Source organism: Sturnus vulgaris, chromosome 19 (genome assembly GCF_052056855.1).
Source record: "Sturnus vulgaris isolate bStuVul1 chromosome 19, bStuVul1.hap1, whole genome shotgun sequence".
Lineage (NCBI taxonomy): Eukaryota > Metazoa > Chordata > Aves > Passeriformes > Sturnidae > Sturnus > Sturnus vulgaris.
Genome location: NC_142261.1, coordinates 8035126 through 8053267, shown reverse-complemented (window position 1 = coordinate 8053267; position 18142 = coordinate 8035126). Strand labels below are relative to the sequence as shown.

The 18142-nt window shown below is 43.9% G+C and overlaps 1 protein-coding gene across 1 annotated transcript; it reads left to right on the top strand.

Moving 5' to 3' along the window:
• The first annotated feature begins 6315 nt into the window (after window positions 1-6315).
• On the top strand, window positions 6316-17515 carry TOP3B (DNA topoisomerase III beta). The gene is made up of 17 exons (XM_014894566.2): window positions 6316-6674; window positions 7328-7459; window positions 7678-7784; window positions 8219-8293; window positions 9195-9391; window positions 10016-10172; window positions 11234-11347; window positions 12233-12323; window positions 12588-12742; window positions 12917-13022; window positions 13350-13496; window positions 13872-14045; window positions 14861-14989; window positions 15177-15326; window positions 15748-15848; window positions 15953-16154; window positions 16995-17515. Exons 1-17 carry the CDS (start codon window positions 6605-6607, stop codon window positions 17474-17476), a joined length of 2589 nt encoding a protein of 862 aa, XP_014750052.1. The 5' UTR covers window positions 6316-6604; the 3' UTR covers window positions 17477-17515.
• Window positions 17516-18142: the final 627 nt, after the last annotated feature.

Below are 18142 nucleotides of genomic sequence, written 5' to 3'. Positions count from 1 at the left end.
CCAGGTTTTGTTGCAAGAGCTACAGCTCTTCCTCCTGCCAAGTGCCTGTGGCAGGCAATTGGGAAATCTGTGAAAATATGGGCTGTGTGCCTGAGCAGGGCGTTGGTTTAACTGTAGCACAGTCAGGAGGGTCCCAGGAAGGCTGAATTATCCCAGCAGTTCTCCTGGGTGTTAGCCCATTTTCCAGGCAATTGCCCTAACTGGCAAGGCCCCTCCATGGACATTGCTTCTACCTCAGTCTCCCAGGCAGAGATGCAGAATTTACCTGTCCTGCGATATATAGCTTTTCATTCCAGGGCTGATTGTGAGCTGTTGGAGGCACTAAGCATTCGTGTCTGCTGAGGGCCACAGCATGACCCCATCAGTTTCTTTGAAAATCAATAGGAAAAATGCTGGAGAATGCAAAGGAAGCAGGAACAGTCAAAGTAAAGACAAGTGATGTCCTGTAATGGCTGTAATGATTCTGAAACACGCAAGGTCACAGATAATCAGGAATCTAATTCTCCTTTGAAAGAATCTGTCAAGTTACTTCCCTACCTCAAAAACAACTGCTGATTGATGTTATTTATGGGCTTACAAACTCAATGAAGGCAGTCTGAATGGAGGTTGTACAGCCTTTACTATCCAGGTGGAGTTAGGTAGCCTCAGCTGTAGAAAAAGAACAGGTAAAGAGGTTTTCATTGTTGTAGTAAAACACATGGATAGGATGTGTTTCAAAAAGTGTCAACACTGCTGCAAGCCAGAGCCACAATGCAGCAGTTCTGTTAATCAACCCCTCAGCGGATTAGGCTTGAGAGATCTCCCCATTCAGCTGCTTCACTGTGCTGCAGTTGTTCAAAGTTGTGAAGTGGGGAGAAAAGACCCAGGAAGGATGGAGGTGCCTTGGAACTGGGCAGAAGTGTGCAGAGAGGTCAGGGCTGGGAAGGCACTGACATGAGTCTTACAGAAGGAACCAATATTTGGAGCTCTTTCTCAGTGCAGGTTGCAGGTAACACCTCAGGAAGAGGAGGTTGAGCTCTGCAGGCTCTATCTGGAAGGATTTTGAAGCCAATTTGTACCAACACACACCCCAATGTGCTGGTAAGAGCTGCAAAGAAGGACAGTCTGTATCTAACACTAAATGTCAGACCCCTTCCTCTCTACCACAGGTCTACCCAGCTGCTTTTTGGTTTTCCTTCAAATTGTAAATAGCAAAGTCAGAGGTGTTTCCTGTAGGAGTGAAGTAAAATGTTTTATAACAAGCAACTGGGTTGATTGACAAGAGGGGCTCTTTTCTCTGGACTGTGTGATTGGAGCTGGCAGTGAGGGAGCTGTGGCATGGATCCAGATCCAAAGCAACCTCCAAACAGTAGAGATGCAAGGCAAGTTTGGACTTCAGCACAAGCATGAGTGTCAGCTCAAAATGGATAACACAAAATCAACTCACAGCTCAAAGGCCAGGGCCACAAGCAGAGAAGCAGCAACCCCACAGCTCACAAATCTTGGGATTAGGCTAGATGGCAAAGTCAGCCAGCAGAAGGAAATGGCCATATGAACCTCTCATGTAGGTATAATTTAAAATACATTGTAATGGTGAACTGCATTCTGAGACGTTTCTTGTAATGGGGGTCTTAGAGTTCGTTGGGTTGGGTTTTTTAAAAGCTGGTCTTAGTTTTTCTCACAGACACTTCAACCTCAGCAAGGTCCTAGACCTGAGGGGAGATGGGTGTTCCTTTCCAAAGAAAGAGTGGTTTAGTTATGCTTGTTTCGATCGTTTTAACTTCAAAGATGTGGGGTAGAGAAAGACCATAAGAAAATGTGGTTGCAACAAGAAGGAGAGAACATATGAAAATATGTGATGAGTGAGATGTGAAACTCAGGCAAAGATGAGATTTTGGCTTGCTCCAGCCGGGTTCAGCTGGCCTTTAGCACTGAGGATTCAATGTTATTCAAAGAAGAAATTCCAAATTCCAAACACAATAAAAACTGTTGTTCAAGATGAAGTTATTTCTGCAAAGTGACAGGCAAGAATTTACCTCACCCGTAATTTACACAACTTGGACATTTAGAAAACAGAGACGTGAATAGTGAGATAGACAGTAAACATTGCAATGTCTAAATCTCCCTGTATGTTTATGAACTACAAATTATGTATTTGCTCACATCCAGGTATTAGGTTTTGGCAGTGAGGTTGTTCATGGCATGCTATTTTGTTATCTAGATTTTTCTATCACTCGAACAAGAACTTTGAAACTGCAAATATGGTCAATACTCAGTGCAGGCACAGCATGGCCAGAGCACATGAGAGCCTGTTCTGCCAGAGCAGTGCTAGGGTTCTGACAGAACTGTCAACAGTCAAGATCCAATGATATGTGTCATGTGTGTGCATGTCCCAGCAATATCCTGTTTCATCACCATTCACCCTTTTCTGTCCCTCCTATTATTCAAAGGTATTTAAAAAAAAAGTTTTTATGAGGGCATAAGCATAACTTTCACTCCAGCACGAAATACTTCAAGTGCTGGTGTTGCTCTGTACATGGTATACTCTGTCTCCTTCTTCCCAGCACTGAAGTATCTGGAGCCCAGATTGGTAGTCAAGATTTCAGGCACACTTTTGTGGCCACATATTTCTTATTTAGTTTTTTGAAAGAAAAAAATTTAATAATCTGACCTGCATTTTAATGATTTCTAATGTCTGTGGTATCCATCCAGATGTGGCTTTGCCTGCCTGACCCTCCTGTCAATACTTATTAATTTCATGACAATCTTTTCAAGTGTGTTTGGAAACAAACAGGGAAAAGTTACTCTAAGGTCAAGAATGAGCCCAGGGAGGTGAAGCAGGAATGATCATACAATAGAGAGCATGATATTTCTACAGCTTTTTCTCTTTTGCTCTTAAAGTGAGCTCTATGCATAGATCACTAAAGCATCCCTGAAGAGGGAGAGGAACCAAGGCATGTTACCAAAGCAAATCGGTGAGTCGGTGGCAGAACAAGGAGGTCCAAAGCTTTAATCCTTCACAAGCTCTTCTGATGGACAAGTGAAACACGAATGTCTCAGTTAGGGTGAGGGCTTTGACTGGCTTAAATAACCGTGCACTGGAATAACCTGGGGGGTAATTGGTGTTGAAAAACTTGGGAGTCAAAAAGGCAGCAGGACTGGTGAGGCTGAAGTGTCCACATCGTGCAAAGTGCTTAACCAGAACCGTAACTTTCTTGATTTGGTACACTTACCAAGTTGATGTAAACCAAAATCTTGCTAATTATTTAAACCTAGAAACAAATTTCATTTTCTTTGAGAAAAACCTCAGGAGATGCTGCTTACTTCGGGATTTCATTGTTCTGCCCTGCTGGTACAGCTGGAGAGACTTTAGAACTTCAAAGGAAAAGTGGAGGAACACCAGCCAGAGCTGGATGAAGTAAAGAATGGGGTGTCAGTAGTTCTAGATGAAGCCTTCCCCAGCTCTGTGGACGCTGCTGTGCTGGCAAACATGGACTCTTATCTCTAGAGTTTCTCTTGTGAAAATGAGGATATTTTCCATGAGTGAGTCTTTTCGAAGCCTTCTCAGTAAGATGAGAAGCATTTCTGAGGACAGGGCGGCCAAGCCTGAGCTGGCAGTAGCACACAGCGGGGAGAAAGAAACCTCTGCGAGGGGGCGGCGATGTGAGCGGGGCTCCGCGGAGCTCCCCGGGCTGGCGCAGCGGGCGGGAGCCCATCCCCAGGGAAAGCGCTGCAGCTCGGAGCCAGGCGAGCGTACCCGGCACTGAGCCGGGGGAGCGGTGCGATGGATGGGAGCGGTGGAAGCAGTGGCAGAGGTGGCAGCGGTGGGATGGATGGGTGGCAGAGGTGGGATGGATGGGTGGCAGAGGTGGCAGCGGTGGGATGGACGGGTGGCAGAGGTGAGATGGATGGGTGGCAGCGGTGGGATGGATGGGTGGCAGAGGTGGCAGAGGTGGGATGGATGGGTGGCAGAGGTGGCAGCGCCGGTCCCCGCCCGTCCCCGCCGAGCGCGGCCGCGCCCCGGGGCCCGCCGGCGGCTCCTGCGGCGGCAGCGCCCCCCAGCGGCCGGCCCGGCACGTTCCCGGTCCCGGTCCCGCTCTGTCCCGGTCCCTTCCCCGCTTCTGGACTGATGCAGCTCCATGCCGGAGGGCTGGGAATGGGGTGAGGCTTTCAGAACAATTTTCAAAGTGCTTCAAGCGACTGTATGACCTGGTGGCCCCGCAGGGTTCGTGGGTGTCCGGCAGCGGGATCCCTTCAGCCGGGGGAGGCTCTGTGCGGCCCCAGGACCAGCCACACACGCGTCTGTAGCAGCCCCGGGGCACACGGGGACTCTCAGTGTCCGCAATGCCTCGGCCGTGTGGGAGAGAGTCCTGACTGTGCTGTCCTGGGTGAACGCAAGTTGAAATTTCATGTTTCATTGAGCATTCAAAGAGAAAAGGAAGGTTGGATTTTGTAGAGGGCTTTTACCAGAGGAAATTAAAAAATATGTATCTGACATATCTGAAGACTTGGTTTTAACTTGCATCCTGATTGTTCCAGATGTTCCCCAGATGTCAAAAGGAACCAGGCATTGAAACAGCAGAACACATTTGTTTTAATATGTTCTAACTTCAGTATTGCCAAAGAATTAAAAAGCCTGGGTTTGTTTTGATTTTTCCTTTCACTAGTAACTTCAATGTCTATTAATTGTCTACTAATCAAATTGAAGGTGAATTAGTTTCTTTTCATTTCAGACAGCATGAGGTTGATATACATCCTGATCCTGGCTGCTTCCCAATCTCTTCTCTTTGGGTTTGTATGGTACTGAGCAGCTCTGGGAAAAGCGCTATAAACATTGGCAACCATCGACGCACAACCACAGGGGTAAAAATAGAGAGCTGAGCTCTTCCACAAAGTGCTTATAAAATCCATCAGCTTGGGACTTCCCTCTTTAGCTCTTCCTTTGACAGATTTCAGGATGTGTGGAAGAGTTGAAAGCTGCAGGAAAGGTTGGAAACAGCTCCAGTCCACTGTCCAAATCTCCCTAACAGGGTCCAGCATCCCCGGGAAGCAACAGAGAGGGCAAAGGGACCCTCCACGACCTGGGGAAAGGAGCTGCAGCTCCCAGGAGCAAAACCCCCTGGGTTAGCCCTTGCCTTCTCCCTGGGGAAAGGTGGGGTGAGGAAATAGTGTGCTTCTACCTGGCCTGAGCCTTCTCTTCCCACCATCTTTTCTCTTCTTCGTATTTCTGCCTAAGCAAGGCATTAACGTTCAACTAAAATTTAATGTGCAAAATATACATTTTTTCAAGAATAATTCAATATTGCTTCTATTATCTCATTGGGTTGCAAGAGAACCAGGTGCTCCTAAGACTCCTAAGGCAAATTTATTTGCATTGAAGGAGATGCCGTCAGTGTCTGACACTGTTTGTAGTGTTTCAGGTCCACAGAAACTGAAACCTGAGCGATTGTCTGGGCACGGAGATCCGTGTCGCTCAACATAGCAGACACAACTTGTGTGCGTGTTCTCTTAGAGGATGGTGATACATGTTCTGGGCGCCTCCGTGGATGAAGGAGGAGGGCACCTGTGCACCGTACGGCACGGTACCAGCGCTTCCCGCGGCACAGCTTTGCACACGGGCTCCGGCAGGAGAGGGTGGCGGTGCGTTTTGCCAATGTTCCTGTGCCGGGCACCGCGTGTGCCCCGAGCTGTGCCCGTGCCCAGCCCCGGGCCCGGCCCGGCCCCTCCGCCGGGAGCACAGCGGGGTCGCGCCGCCCCGCGCCGCCAGGGGGCGCTGGAGGGCGCCAGCCCCGGAGAGGCCTGAGTGTGAGCGCGTGAGTATATATATATATAGTGTATATATATGTGTGTGAGTATATATATACACAAATATATATATGTGTGTGTGTGCAACTATATATATGTGTGAGTATATATATGTGTGTGTGTATGTGTCTCTGCATGTATATCTATGTATGTGTGTACATGTCCGTGTATACGTGTGTGTCTGTGTATGTGTGTACATGTGTGTGTGGGTGTACGTGTGTAAATGTGTGTGTCCCTGTGTTTGTGTCCGTGAGTATGTCTGTGTGTATGTCCGTGTGTCCGCACACATCTGTGTGTACGTCCGTGTGTGTGTCCGTGCGTCCGCACAAACGTGACCGTGTGTATGTCTGTGTGTGTGTCCGTGTGTCCGCACACATGTCCGTGTGTATGTCTCTGTGTGTGTGTCCGTGTGTCCGCACACATGTCCGTGTGTCCGCACACGTGTTTCTGTGTATGTCTGTGTGTGCCGCGCCCGCCCGCGCCGCCGCAGCCGTGTGGAGCCGCCCTCGCCTTCCGGCGCCGTGACCCGGCAGTGACGCGGCCATGGCCGCCCGCTGAGGCGCGGAGCGCGGCCGAGCCCGGCGGGGCGGAGCGGGGCGCGCGGCGGTTCCTCGGCGGGCGGCGACTCCCGGCGGCCGCGCCGTGTGGTTGGCGCTCGGGTGGAAGCGGGCCCGGCCGTGCCCCTCGGCCGCGGGGCTGCGGGTGCCGCCGTGCCCCGGAGCGAGCGGGCTGAGCCGCGCTCTGTCCCCTCAGGCGCGGGAGCCGCTGTCCCCCAGCTCCGCCGGCCCGGCCCCGCGGCTCCGCGCCGCAGCGGCCGAAGATGAGGACCGTGCTGATGGTGGCGGAGAAGCCGTCCCTGGCGCAGTCCATCGCCAAGATCCTCTCCAGAGGTACGGGGGCGGGGCGGGTGCGGTGCCGCCGCTGAGGCGGAGCGCTGTGCGGGCACGGCCGGGGCGCGGGGCTGTGTGCGCGCTGCCGCCAGGGTCTGCCGGGGCTGCAGTGAGGGTGAAACACCCTGTCTGTGCCTTCATTGTCTGGGAACGGTGGCTTCGGACAGGCTCATAAAATAACGGGGTGTCCCATCACGTTCTGATTCGTTCTGTTGCCTGTTTAATCCAAGAATAAAGGAATCTGGTTTCGATATTTTGTGTAGCTCTAGTGTGCCTTGGAGCATACGGTGCTTAGAAAGTACCAATCAAGTAGCAAGTTGCTGTTCTGAGATTTTGAAAGTTTCGTAAATCTGGAAAATAAATTGATTATAACTGTGTGTTCTAGAAAACTAGCTGTGTTTTTATAAGGTTTCGTGGTGGGAGGGAAAGACTGGTGGAGACAATGGATTTCGTTTAATTTGAAGATGAAATATACTTTAGGAAAGCCCTGAATTGATACTTAATGAGTACTTGATTATTGAGTAGAATTTTGTGGTCAGGAAGATCCTAGCTGTAAGATCTAAGGAAAGGAGGATGTAATTTCACACAAAATAAATTGTTTCAACAGCTGGGGTTTTTTTACCTCATTAATATTTATGATCCTATTTTCACAGGGAACATGTCCTCTCGCAAGGGACTCAATGGTGCGTGCTCTGTGCACGAGTACACTGGGTCCTTCATAGGGCAGAGTGCTCACTTCAAGATGACATCGGTGTGTGGTCATGTCATGACTCTGGATTTCATAGGTATGTGCCTGCTCATCAGGTGGTTTAACTAATACAGCTTGTAGAGCTGCCAGGTCTTTCAGAAAAACCTAGGAGGTCCCTTGGTATACAGTAAAGCAGGATGTGCTAGGTGGAAAATTTACCATACACATTTTGAAAGCCAAGTATTTTGTAAAGTAAGGCTGTTTGTTTTCTAAATATTTCTTCAGAGCTCCATTTAATATACTTTTGCTTTTCAGGAAAATATAACAGCTGGGACAAAGTGGATCCAGCAGAACTTTTTAGTAAAGCTCCCACAGAAAAGAAAGAAGCTAATCCCAAACTGACCATGGTGAAGTTTTTACAGGTATTCTTTCTTAGGAGTAGTATTTAGAGTTATAATTTTCTGTGTTCCTAAATAAGAATTCCTCCAGGGACTAGCTTTTTGTCAACATTTAGATCTATTTTATTAGCATAATATAAGCAATATTTTATTTTTGCTGGTTCTTACACTGTCTGAAATCTTTGTTAAATTCACTTTTGCAATTGCCTTCTGAGTTTTTTGACGGTTGATATCCTGCTTCTCAATTAAATTCAATACTTGAATTGGAGCATTGGATGCAAGTTTAGCTTTAACAGCAAGTGCAAGGCACAGCTTATAAATGCCTTTTTTAAAATAAGTCTGTGTTGGTTACTGTTCACACTTCACACACCCTGCTGAAACCAGAGAAAGAAATATAGGTAGGGAGGGGAGAGGTGGTTTTTTGAGTTGCTGAAGAACTGTGCTAATTTTTCTCACAGGTGGAGGGCAGAGGCTGTGATTGTATTGTCTTGTGGTTGGATTGTGATAAGGAAGGAGAAAACATCTGTTTTGAAGTAAGGTTTCCATTTTTAAGACTCATTATACCATAATATATGTCTAACAAGATTATCAATGCATTGTTTTATGAGTATACAGTAAAATTCAAACTAAAGTTGAATGAAGTTTTAAGGGAGCCTTGGTGGAAAAACTCACACGCTTTGAACTCTGTAAGGTGTCAGTTAAAGAGTATAAATAAATTTCAGAGGTGTTGCTCATCTCAGATGAGCAATCAGGCCTCTTAAATGTTAGAACATTCCAATGCTTCAGGAATTGGAATGTATTCCACAGCTGGAGTAGTTATTTTTATATCCTTATAAAACTTCATCTTTGTTATCTTTTGTTTATTAAGAAATTTGATGCTTTAGAGCAGAGAAGCTGCTTGTAAATGTAGGCTACTGCAGAAATTTGGCCTCTACATATAAAAAGCAGAGAACTAAAACTTTGTTAAGATTTTTTTTTAACATCGTATTCCCAGAAGTCTACATGAAGAGTATTTGTTTGGGGATTTTCTTTAGTTTAAAGAAACGTGTTTTGTCAGGTGATTATTTTAAGTTCTTTACATATCCCTGTATGTACTTGTGCCTTAGCAATGAATAGAATAAACTCAGATGAACACTGGTACATGTTCACCAAAAGGTGCTGCAGCTGCACTGCAGGTGCTCTTAGCCAAAAATACTGATTTGCTCCCAGCAGTTACTGCATAGTAAATAAATCCTTCAGTTTTGTTAATTCTCCATGTGCTTTTGAGTGGAGAAATACTGCTCTGGCTTATCAGTTAATGTATTGGCATGACATCTTGCTGAATTAAGAAAGCAGTGACACAGAAAATATTTCGTGGAGAGGGTTTTGTTTATCTCTAGAGAGAAAACCTTTTTCTTTCAAATCCTCTTTAACTACACTTCTGATTTTCCTTAGGTTCTTGATGCTGTTCTTCCTGTCATGAACAAACCTCGTGGCACAGAGAGGACGATTTACAGAGCTAAATTCAGTTCCATCACTGACACAGACATCTGCAATGCCATGAATCACTTGGGAGAGCCCAATCGCAACGAAGCTCTGTCCGTGGATGCCCGCCAGGAGCTGGATTTGAGGATTGGCTGTGCCTTCACAAGGTGACAGCACAGCCTGCAGATGGTTTTGTGAAGGGTTCAGGATGGCTCTATGCCCTTGTGGTTTAACCCCAGCCAAGCCCCACACAGCCACTGCCTCCCACGCCTGGGGTGGGGCAGAGTACTGGGTGGGTAGAAGTGAGAAAGCTGGGTTTGAGATAAAGACAGTTTAATAGGTAAACAAAAGCTGCACACACAAGGAAAGCAAAATAAGGAATTAACTCACCACTTCCCAGGGGCAGGCAGGTGTTCAGCCATCCCCAGGAAAGCTGGGCTCCATCACCCATTACTTGGAAAACCAAATAGCATCACCCCAACTGTTCCCCCCTCCCTTCTTATTCCCCCAGCTTCATATGGTGAGCATGGTGTCACATGATCTGGAATATCCCTTTGGTCAGCTGGGATCAGCTGTCCTGGCTGTGTCCCCTCCCAGCTCCTTGTGAGGCAAAATGATTATGTCTTAATTAGCTGCAAGAGATGATATTTCTCAGAATGCTCTTTTCCTAATGCCTGAATAATTTTATAGATGACTCATATTTTGTGCATGTATGATAACAAAAACGTCTGCTTTTAATAGGAATGAGGATATTAATGTATTAATGTTTTTTTCCCCTGCCCTTCTCTTAGGTTCCAGACTAAATATTTTCAGGGGAAATATGGGAATTTAGACAGCTCCCTCATCTCCTTTGGGCCATGTCAGACCCCAACACTTGGATTCTGTGTTGAGAGGCATGACAAAATCCAGTCATTTAAGCCTGAGACTTACTGGGTGTTGCAAGCTAAAGTAAGTCTTACAGTACTTGATTTTACAAAAGAAATGCATTTGGATTTTATTAATTCATAAATTCATAGCTGCTGACAGGAATTCACAATGCCTGTAGTTTACTCATGTGTTCTCATTCTGTTCACATATGTGTCACCACTCTCAAGAAGAGATTTCAGGATGTCAGTTTTGTATTAAAGTGCTTATTGTCTGCTCCTTATAAGAATTCTTTGGTGCTAATCGTCTAAGCTTAGATTCTGCCAAAAAGACTACTTAAAATGGTTCTCTTTTGTTCCCTGGGGTCTTTGGACTGATTGTTGTTAATTTGAACCCAGGAATTAATTAGCCTGCCAACAAACATTGGCATTGCTGACTATTGGAATTTTAAAGCAAATAAAATGCTCATTGTGTTAATTGGCAGTTGAGGCCTCAGAGTACTTTGGCAGCTTAGAGGAGTTTTGCAGCCTCGCTGCTGTCCAAGCTCTGAGAGCAAACCAACAGGGTTTTATGGCTTGTGATCACAAGGATTTTTTAAGCAAATAAGGGATTCATGGTGAGAAGTTGGCATTTCTGTACTTTAAAAGTAAAAAAAAGGTGAAATCTGGCATCTGCTGTCATCTATTGTGATGTGTCTTGTGTGTCATGCTAGGAAATACTTGGTGCTGTTTACAGAGGGGTTTGTGCTCTCTCGTGTTGGTCACTTCATACTAAGTTTTGTACACGGGGCTGAAAACGTGACCTAGTGACAGTTTAATACAAATGGTTGATTCTTCCAAATCAAAACGGTAAACTTTGCATTTCTGCCTATTTCAGTCTTTACTGTTCCCAGCACTAAACAAGGACAGTATTTCAGTGCAGTCAGGAATAGTTCTGGTCATTCCCCAGACCCCAGACAAGTGCTCCATCCTCCTCGAAAGCCCCCCAGCAAAAGAGCACAACTGCATATTTGAGCACTGGTGTCCTGGTGTGGGTTTGTCCTAAATTTGTCCTAAGAAATCCTGTATGTCCTAGGATTTGCTTGCTGGACTCTCACACTTCTAGGAGTAGAGCTGGTGGGAATTAATTTTTTTTTCATCCAATAGGTGAACCCTGAAAAAGAAAGTTCTCTCACTTTGGATTGGGATAGAGTGAGGGTTTTTGATCGTGAGGTTGCTCAAATGTTTCTGAATATAACAAAGATGGCAAAAGAAGCAAAGGTAAGAATATTTACCCAGTGCCAGTAGATCCATATTTCATATGAAGGAAATACAATTTAATATTTCATTTGCTGAGTATTGAGGCTTTTGGTTGTTTTTGTTAAAGAGTGTAGAATATCTGTATTTTGGTTTTTACTTCATTCAGCTTTGTGTAAATGAGAATAAAAGGCAAGGGATTTTTTTAGTATAGATTGTACTCTGCTGATGTGGTTATCTCAGCAGAGGCCTCTTCTTAGTATTGACTTTGGAATTGCTCATCACTCATGATAGGAACTCTTCATTACTAAACCTGCTAGGAAATACTGTTCAGGTGTCTCCAAGCAGACCTCTTATTTCCCATGAGACATTGAATAAATCGGAATTTAATTCTGTGTAGGGCAATATTCCTGCAGTTAAATATTTAATCATGTGTATGTCTTTATAGCCAATTAACTTACAACTCTGCTCTGTTCAATACTTGTTTGACAGTTGGATTTAAGTGCTTGTAGACATCAAGGTTCAAAGACTGCTTGAAGCTTTTGAAAATCTGCATTCTTGTAGTTAGAAATGTTGCTTGGAATGAGCACTAAATGCTCGTAGCACTGAAAGTTGGTGCTGCTGAGGTAAGTGGGAAGTAAAGACAGCAATGAGCTGCCTTGCTGTGTTCTCAGTTAGTTATAGATCTCATCTAGTCCTGGCACAAAGGGACTTTAATTTTAGAACTTGATAAAATTATCTCCAGTCAGATTTTCTAAAGTAAAAATATATTGGTGGTTACTGTATTAAGAGAACAAAGCAGATATGATAAGAATAGACAATGGTAGGTATGATACATATTTATAGACATGATTAAAATTATGCATTTACCAAATGTCAGAACTTTTACGTGAAAATGCTGTTTTCTAGGTAGAATCTGTGAGTAAAAAAGAGAAAGTGAAACAGAGACCACTGGCTCTGAACACAGTAGAAATGCTCCGAGTAGCCAGTGCTGCTTTAGGTAGGTACAAAAGTTGAGATTTTCACACTGTTTTAAAGCAAAATATTTTGACCTCTCAAACAAAACAAATAATACATAAAGGAGCAAGTTTAGAAAGCTGCTTGTCAAAAGTGAAATATTTGGCAAGATCAAGGTGACAAAAGCCTTATGGAAAGGACAAACCATAATTTATTTAAATACTTGGGTAAAGTGTACATCCAGATACAACAAACCATCATCACAGGCATGTGTATATGGCTTTTGTTTTCTCCTGTCCCCTCTCAGGAATGGGTCCCCAACATGCCATGCAAATAGCAGAACGTCTTTACACTCAAGGTTATATCAGCTATCCTCGAACAGAAACTACCCATTATCCAGAAAACTTTGACCTGAAAGGATGTTTGAGACAACAAGCCAATAATCCTTACTGGGCAGAAACTGTAAGTACATGAAGCAAAAGCTGTATTATCATTCTCTAGTCTGTTTTAGACTAGATCTTGTTTGGTGTATTATGACCTCTAGGCCTTCAGAAACTTTAAATATCTGTCATTTCTTTTATTCATGTTGTATTGTTATGTATTTGATCTGAGTAAGCCGTTTTTTTCTGCACTCAGGTAAAATCATTGCTGTCAGAAGGCATCAATCGTCCAAGGAAAGGCCATGATGCAGGAGACCATCCTCCCATCACCCCAATGAGAGCTGCAACAGAAGCAGAATTAGGTACATGCAAATTCAGTGGTGTTGGGACATGGTGTGAGGAAATCAGTCCCTTGAGGTATCAGGTGCCCGTTTCACTGAGTTGCAACAGAAAATAAAATTATTTGAATGGCAAGGAGTGAAGAGACAGCAAACTTGTTCCTCACTGAAACTTCGGGTGACAGTGAAGTTCAGAGCTGCTTCAGCAATTGATCCTTGGGACTATAGTACTGCCAAGAAAAAGGAAACAACTTAATGCCTATGTTTCTAGGAGAAATTTGTCCCAGAATAGTAACTTCCAAGTACTGAAATTTGATTCTATTTTGTGTCTGAGGTGTCGTTTCTCTCCAGGGGGAGATGGGTGGCGACTGTACGAGTACATAACTCGACACTTCATTGCCACTGTCAGTGCTGACTGCAAGTACCTACAAACCACCATTTCCTTCAGTATTGGCCCTGAAAGATTTACCTGTGTTGGAAAGGTGGTAACTTCACCAGGTAAGACAAATTTGGAGAAAGTATTAGCTGCAGATTAATTTTTTCCCCATTAATACACTGAATGGATATGAAAGTGTAGCTCTGGGGACGAGCAATTGTGAAGACTTTTTTGAGTTCTCAAAACCAGAGACCTAATCTTGTCCTAATTTTCGTACTTCAGTTATGATAAAAAAAGTGTTGTTTATAATGTAGTAGTCTCAAAGATTTAATGCCACATTTGCCAGTGTGAAGACCAGTCTTTTTACAAACAGTAAATGCCTTTTGGGGGATAAATTACTCAAAGGTATTTTTTTCTTGGGACTCTAAAAGGAATGTAGCAGCGCTACTGAGACTTTTATTGGTAAACTGCCAAGTTGCTTGTTTCTTTACCTACAGGGTTCACAGAAATTATGCCATGGCACAGCATCCCATTAGAAGAGAGCCTTCCCCACTGTGAGAAAGGAGATCTTTTTCCAATTGGTGAAATAAAGTTGCTGGAAAAGCAAACCAGCCCTCCTGATTACCTGACAGAAGCAGAACTGATCACTCTGATGGAAAAGCATGGCATTGGTAGGAACTGGCTTAGCTTACATTGTTCTGCAGTACATCCACCAAGAGTGCAAAGAGTCTGAGTCACTCCTCTGTACTCTGTCAGTAATGAGCTCTCAGTATTCATTTAGATATGTACAGTGATCATCTCTTCCCCTTCAAACCACCATGCCCATAGCTCCTTTCAGCAGATGGTAGATTGTTTCTTCTCCCACGTTCCTTTCCCTTTCTTATCCTTGTTTTCAGTAGTTTCTGGTTTCTGGCCAAACACTTCTGCCCAAAGCAGTATCCTTTCATAACACATCCCTGTCACTTCTCTGTCAGAAAGAGCTGATGTGTGGAAGGAAACACCTCCTGTTCTTAGGAATGATTTCTTGTCTTTACAGCTTGCTTTAGCTTTGCTCTCTTCAGTAATCCTTCTGTATCTTATACAATTTACCACAATTCTACTTTCCTTTATCAGTCTGACTTGTTTCTGTTAATTTATTTTCATGAATTTGCCCTGTCAGAGCAAACACAGTCTCTCACTCTACTGTGTTTTTCCAGAGTAAATAACTGTGAGAATAGGTGTCTTCCCAGTAGTAATTCATTGGAAGAGATGAAAGGATTAAGGTTGAACCATATGTTTCAGACTTATCAGAATTGCAAAGGAACATCAGAGTCACTAGAGAGAGAAGTTATGCACTGGAAATTGGGTAACAGTAAGAAGGTATCTGAATTTAAGCAGTCTTAGGAGCCTTGTAATTTGATATTAAACCAGGGAAGCCAGAAGCGAGACATTTGATGAAAACTCTGTTTTGTTCAGGGTGGATATATTGTTTTCCTTTGTGTGGCAGGAACTGATGCCAGTATTCCAGTCCACATTAACAACATTTGCCAGAGAAACTATGTCACAGTGGAGAGTGGTCGAAGACTAAAGCCTACAAACCTTGGCATTGTTCTGGTTCATGGTTATTACAAAATAGGTCAGTTAAATGCTCTTCCCTTTCCATCCTCTTACCTTCCGTTCCCTGTACTATATCAAATGCTGATGTCAATGTGTAAGTAACATTTCTGTCTCAAATAATGCTTACTTGATGTCAGTTTATGTATGAACATTTTCCTACCTCCGTTTTTGACCTTTCATTGCTGCTGTCTCTGGTTTCCTGTTAGATGCAGAATTGGTTCTTCCTACAATCCGCAGTGCTGTAGAGAAGCAACTCAATTTAATAGCTCTGGGTAAAGCAAATTATCATCAGGTCCTGGAGCACACCCTTGACATTTTCAAAAGGAAATTTCACTATTTTGTGGATTCTATTGCAGGTAAAACTTTCTACTTTTCCTACGTGAAGTTCCCTACAATTACTTAGTTATTGCATAGAAAATACTTATGTATTAGGCTCCTTTCAGAGGCTTAGGCTTTCTGAAAAGTTTTGCCAGAATTGGAAGTTTCCAGTCAAATTAATTTGCTCTCCAAAGGGAGATGGACTGAATCATGTCTCCAAAACTCTACTTCAAGTTTATTTTGTGCCTGTGCAGTGGTTAGTTTTTGAAAATTTGAGATTAGTTGAACCAGTGTGTTTGTGCATGCTCAGTGCAACATGCTGTGTGTTTGTAGACAAAGAAGAGCATTGTGAGGAAAATATTTTAATTCTCACTTCTTCACAGATCCGTAGATGTTTTTGTGCCAAGTTTCCTCTTAAAAACTAGAATTCTAACCTAAGTGTGGTTATTCCTTTTGCAGGTATGGATGAACTGATGGAAGTGTCTTTTTCACCCTTGGCTGCCACAGGCAAGCCCCTTTCCCGCTGTGGTAAATGCCATCGTTTCATGAAGTATATTCAGGTCAGTTTATCTCATACTTCAAATTTGAATTTTGCTTGCCGGGGGGCATTGCATAAACTGTGCAGACCCTGCACGTGCTCAGGAGATTTGTGTTCTGTTTCCAGGCCAAGCCAAGTCGCCTGCACTGCTCTCACTGTGATGACACCTACAGTCTTCCCCAGAATGGTACCATTAAACTCTACAAGGAGTTGCGTTGTCCCCTGGATGACTTTGAGCTGGTGCTGTGGTCATCTGGATCCAGAGGAAAGAGCTATCCACTGTGTCCATACTGCTACAACCATCCTCCCTTCAGGGACATGAAAAAAGGTAGGAGTTCTACAAACATGCAGGTAGCATCCTCACCTGAAATAAATTAGGTACAGTCTATACAATGGGCTTTTTAGGAATTTTAAAATCAGTTTTGCTTAGTATAAAATGCTGTTCAAATTAGACTCTAGATGCCTAAAATTCATGTTAAACTTACTGACCAAAACTTATTAATTAATAAATTTTAAAATTTTTTTTTCATAGAAGAAGTAAGAAAATTATTTACCTGCATGCACTGTAGGTGACCTTCACAACACTCAGCATGCAGTGAAAGACACCAAGATACTGATGCCTTGCAAATTGGAGTAGGCTTGGATAGGAGTATAAACAAAGACCAGGTCTTGGGAATGTTTTGATAGAGATAAATGGTGCATCAAAAACTGTTGAAGGATAGAAGAAGAAGTAGAAGTTGCAGTTAGGGGACTGAAACTTACTTAAGTAGTGCACTGAAGCTTTTCAGCATCTTTTTATTACCATCTTTTAATTAAAAGTGTCTTGGACTAACAGTGAATAGGTCAAGTATAAAATGACAGTTAGGCAGGAGCCATACATTTAATTGAAAATGTAATGAGTTTTCATCACTAATCTGTCTAAACTGCCTGTACTGTACAGTGGCAGTATATGGCAATTCTGAAAACCATTATAGAAAAATTTTTCAGTAGGGGATTATTCTGAAACTGTGAAAAGGCAAGTTGCCATTTTGGGAGCAGTTCCATCTTTAGCAATTTAGAAAATGAGCAGTATTCTCAAGTGTTTCTGGCTTCTGTGTCTCACTTCCTTCAAACTGGCTAGTGTGAGTAGTGAGATAAAGGGTGCTGTGGTTTCACTTTTCTTCCCCAGGCATGGGCTGTAATGAGTGCACCCACCCCACGTGCCAGCATTCCCTTAGCATGCTTGGAATTGGGCAGTGCGTGGAGTGTGAGAACGGGGTTCTGGTGCTGGACCCCACGTCGGGCCCCAAGTGGAAGATGGCCTGCAACAAATGCAACGTGATCGTGCATTTCTTCGAGAACGCCCACAAGGTCCGCGTGTCGGCCGACACCTGCGACCTGTGTGAGGCGGCGCTCGTGGATGTGGATTTCAACAAAGCCAAATCTCCCCTGCCTGGTGATGAGACCCAGCACTCAGGCTGTGTGTTCTGTGACCCCGTGTTCCAGGATCTGGTGGAGCTGAAACACGCGGCCATGAGGCATCCCATGCACCGTGGGGGACAAGGGAAGAGGCAGGGGCGGGGAAGGGGCAAAGGCCGGAGACCTGGAGGAAGACTCAACCCAAAGAAACCCAAGGACAAAATGGCAGCTCTGGCTGCTTACTTTGTATAGTGGCCACACAACAGGAAAATAAACTTCTTATAAAAATTATGCTCTTTGAGTTTATTTTTAAGTATCTTTGATGTTTCACCACTTTCCTGTTCTTAGAACAGTTAAACACCTTAGGTTGCTCCCAAAACAAACTATTCTGGATGATCCATCAGCAACTGAGTACGCCTTTAAGCTTTTAATTGGGATTCATTGATACAATTAGAGCTCACAAACAGTAGGGAGACTCAAGAAGTCTCCTTGGACTGTTAACTGTGGCTAATAGAAAGGAAATGGAATTTGTTTCTTCTGACATTTCTGGGGCCTTTGTCAACAATGCAGGTGCCAGGAATATAAGAACTGATTAAGAATCAGTGTTATGCTACCATAGTCTTTAAGTGTGGCATGAGACTTGCTTCATCTGCCTTTGAATCTTCAAAAATAAGAAATGATTAGTAGCTGTCAGATTTTTAAATTACATCTGCAATAGCAAGAGCACTGCTTCAAGTCTGTCATTCTGCTGCATAAGTGAATAATGCCAACAGACATACAAAATGGAAATTATAAATGTGAAGGGGAATATGTGCCTTGAGCAGTGATTCCCAAATTATGGCCTGCACAGACGAGTTAGTATCTCACAGTCAATGGGGCCCAGTTAAATGAGACCTCCTCCTGCTGCTGGAAGACAGA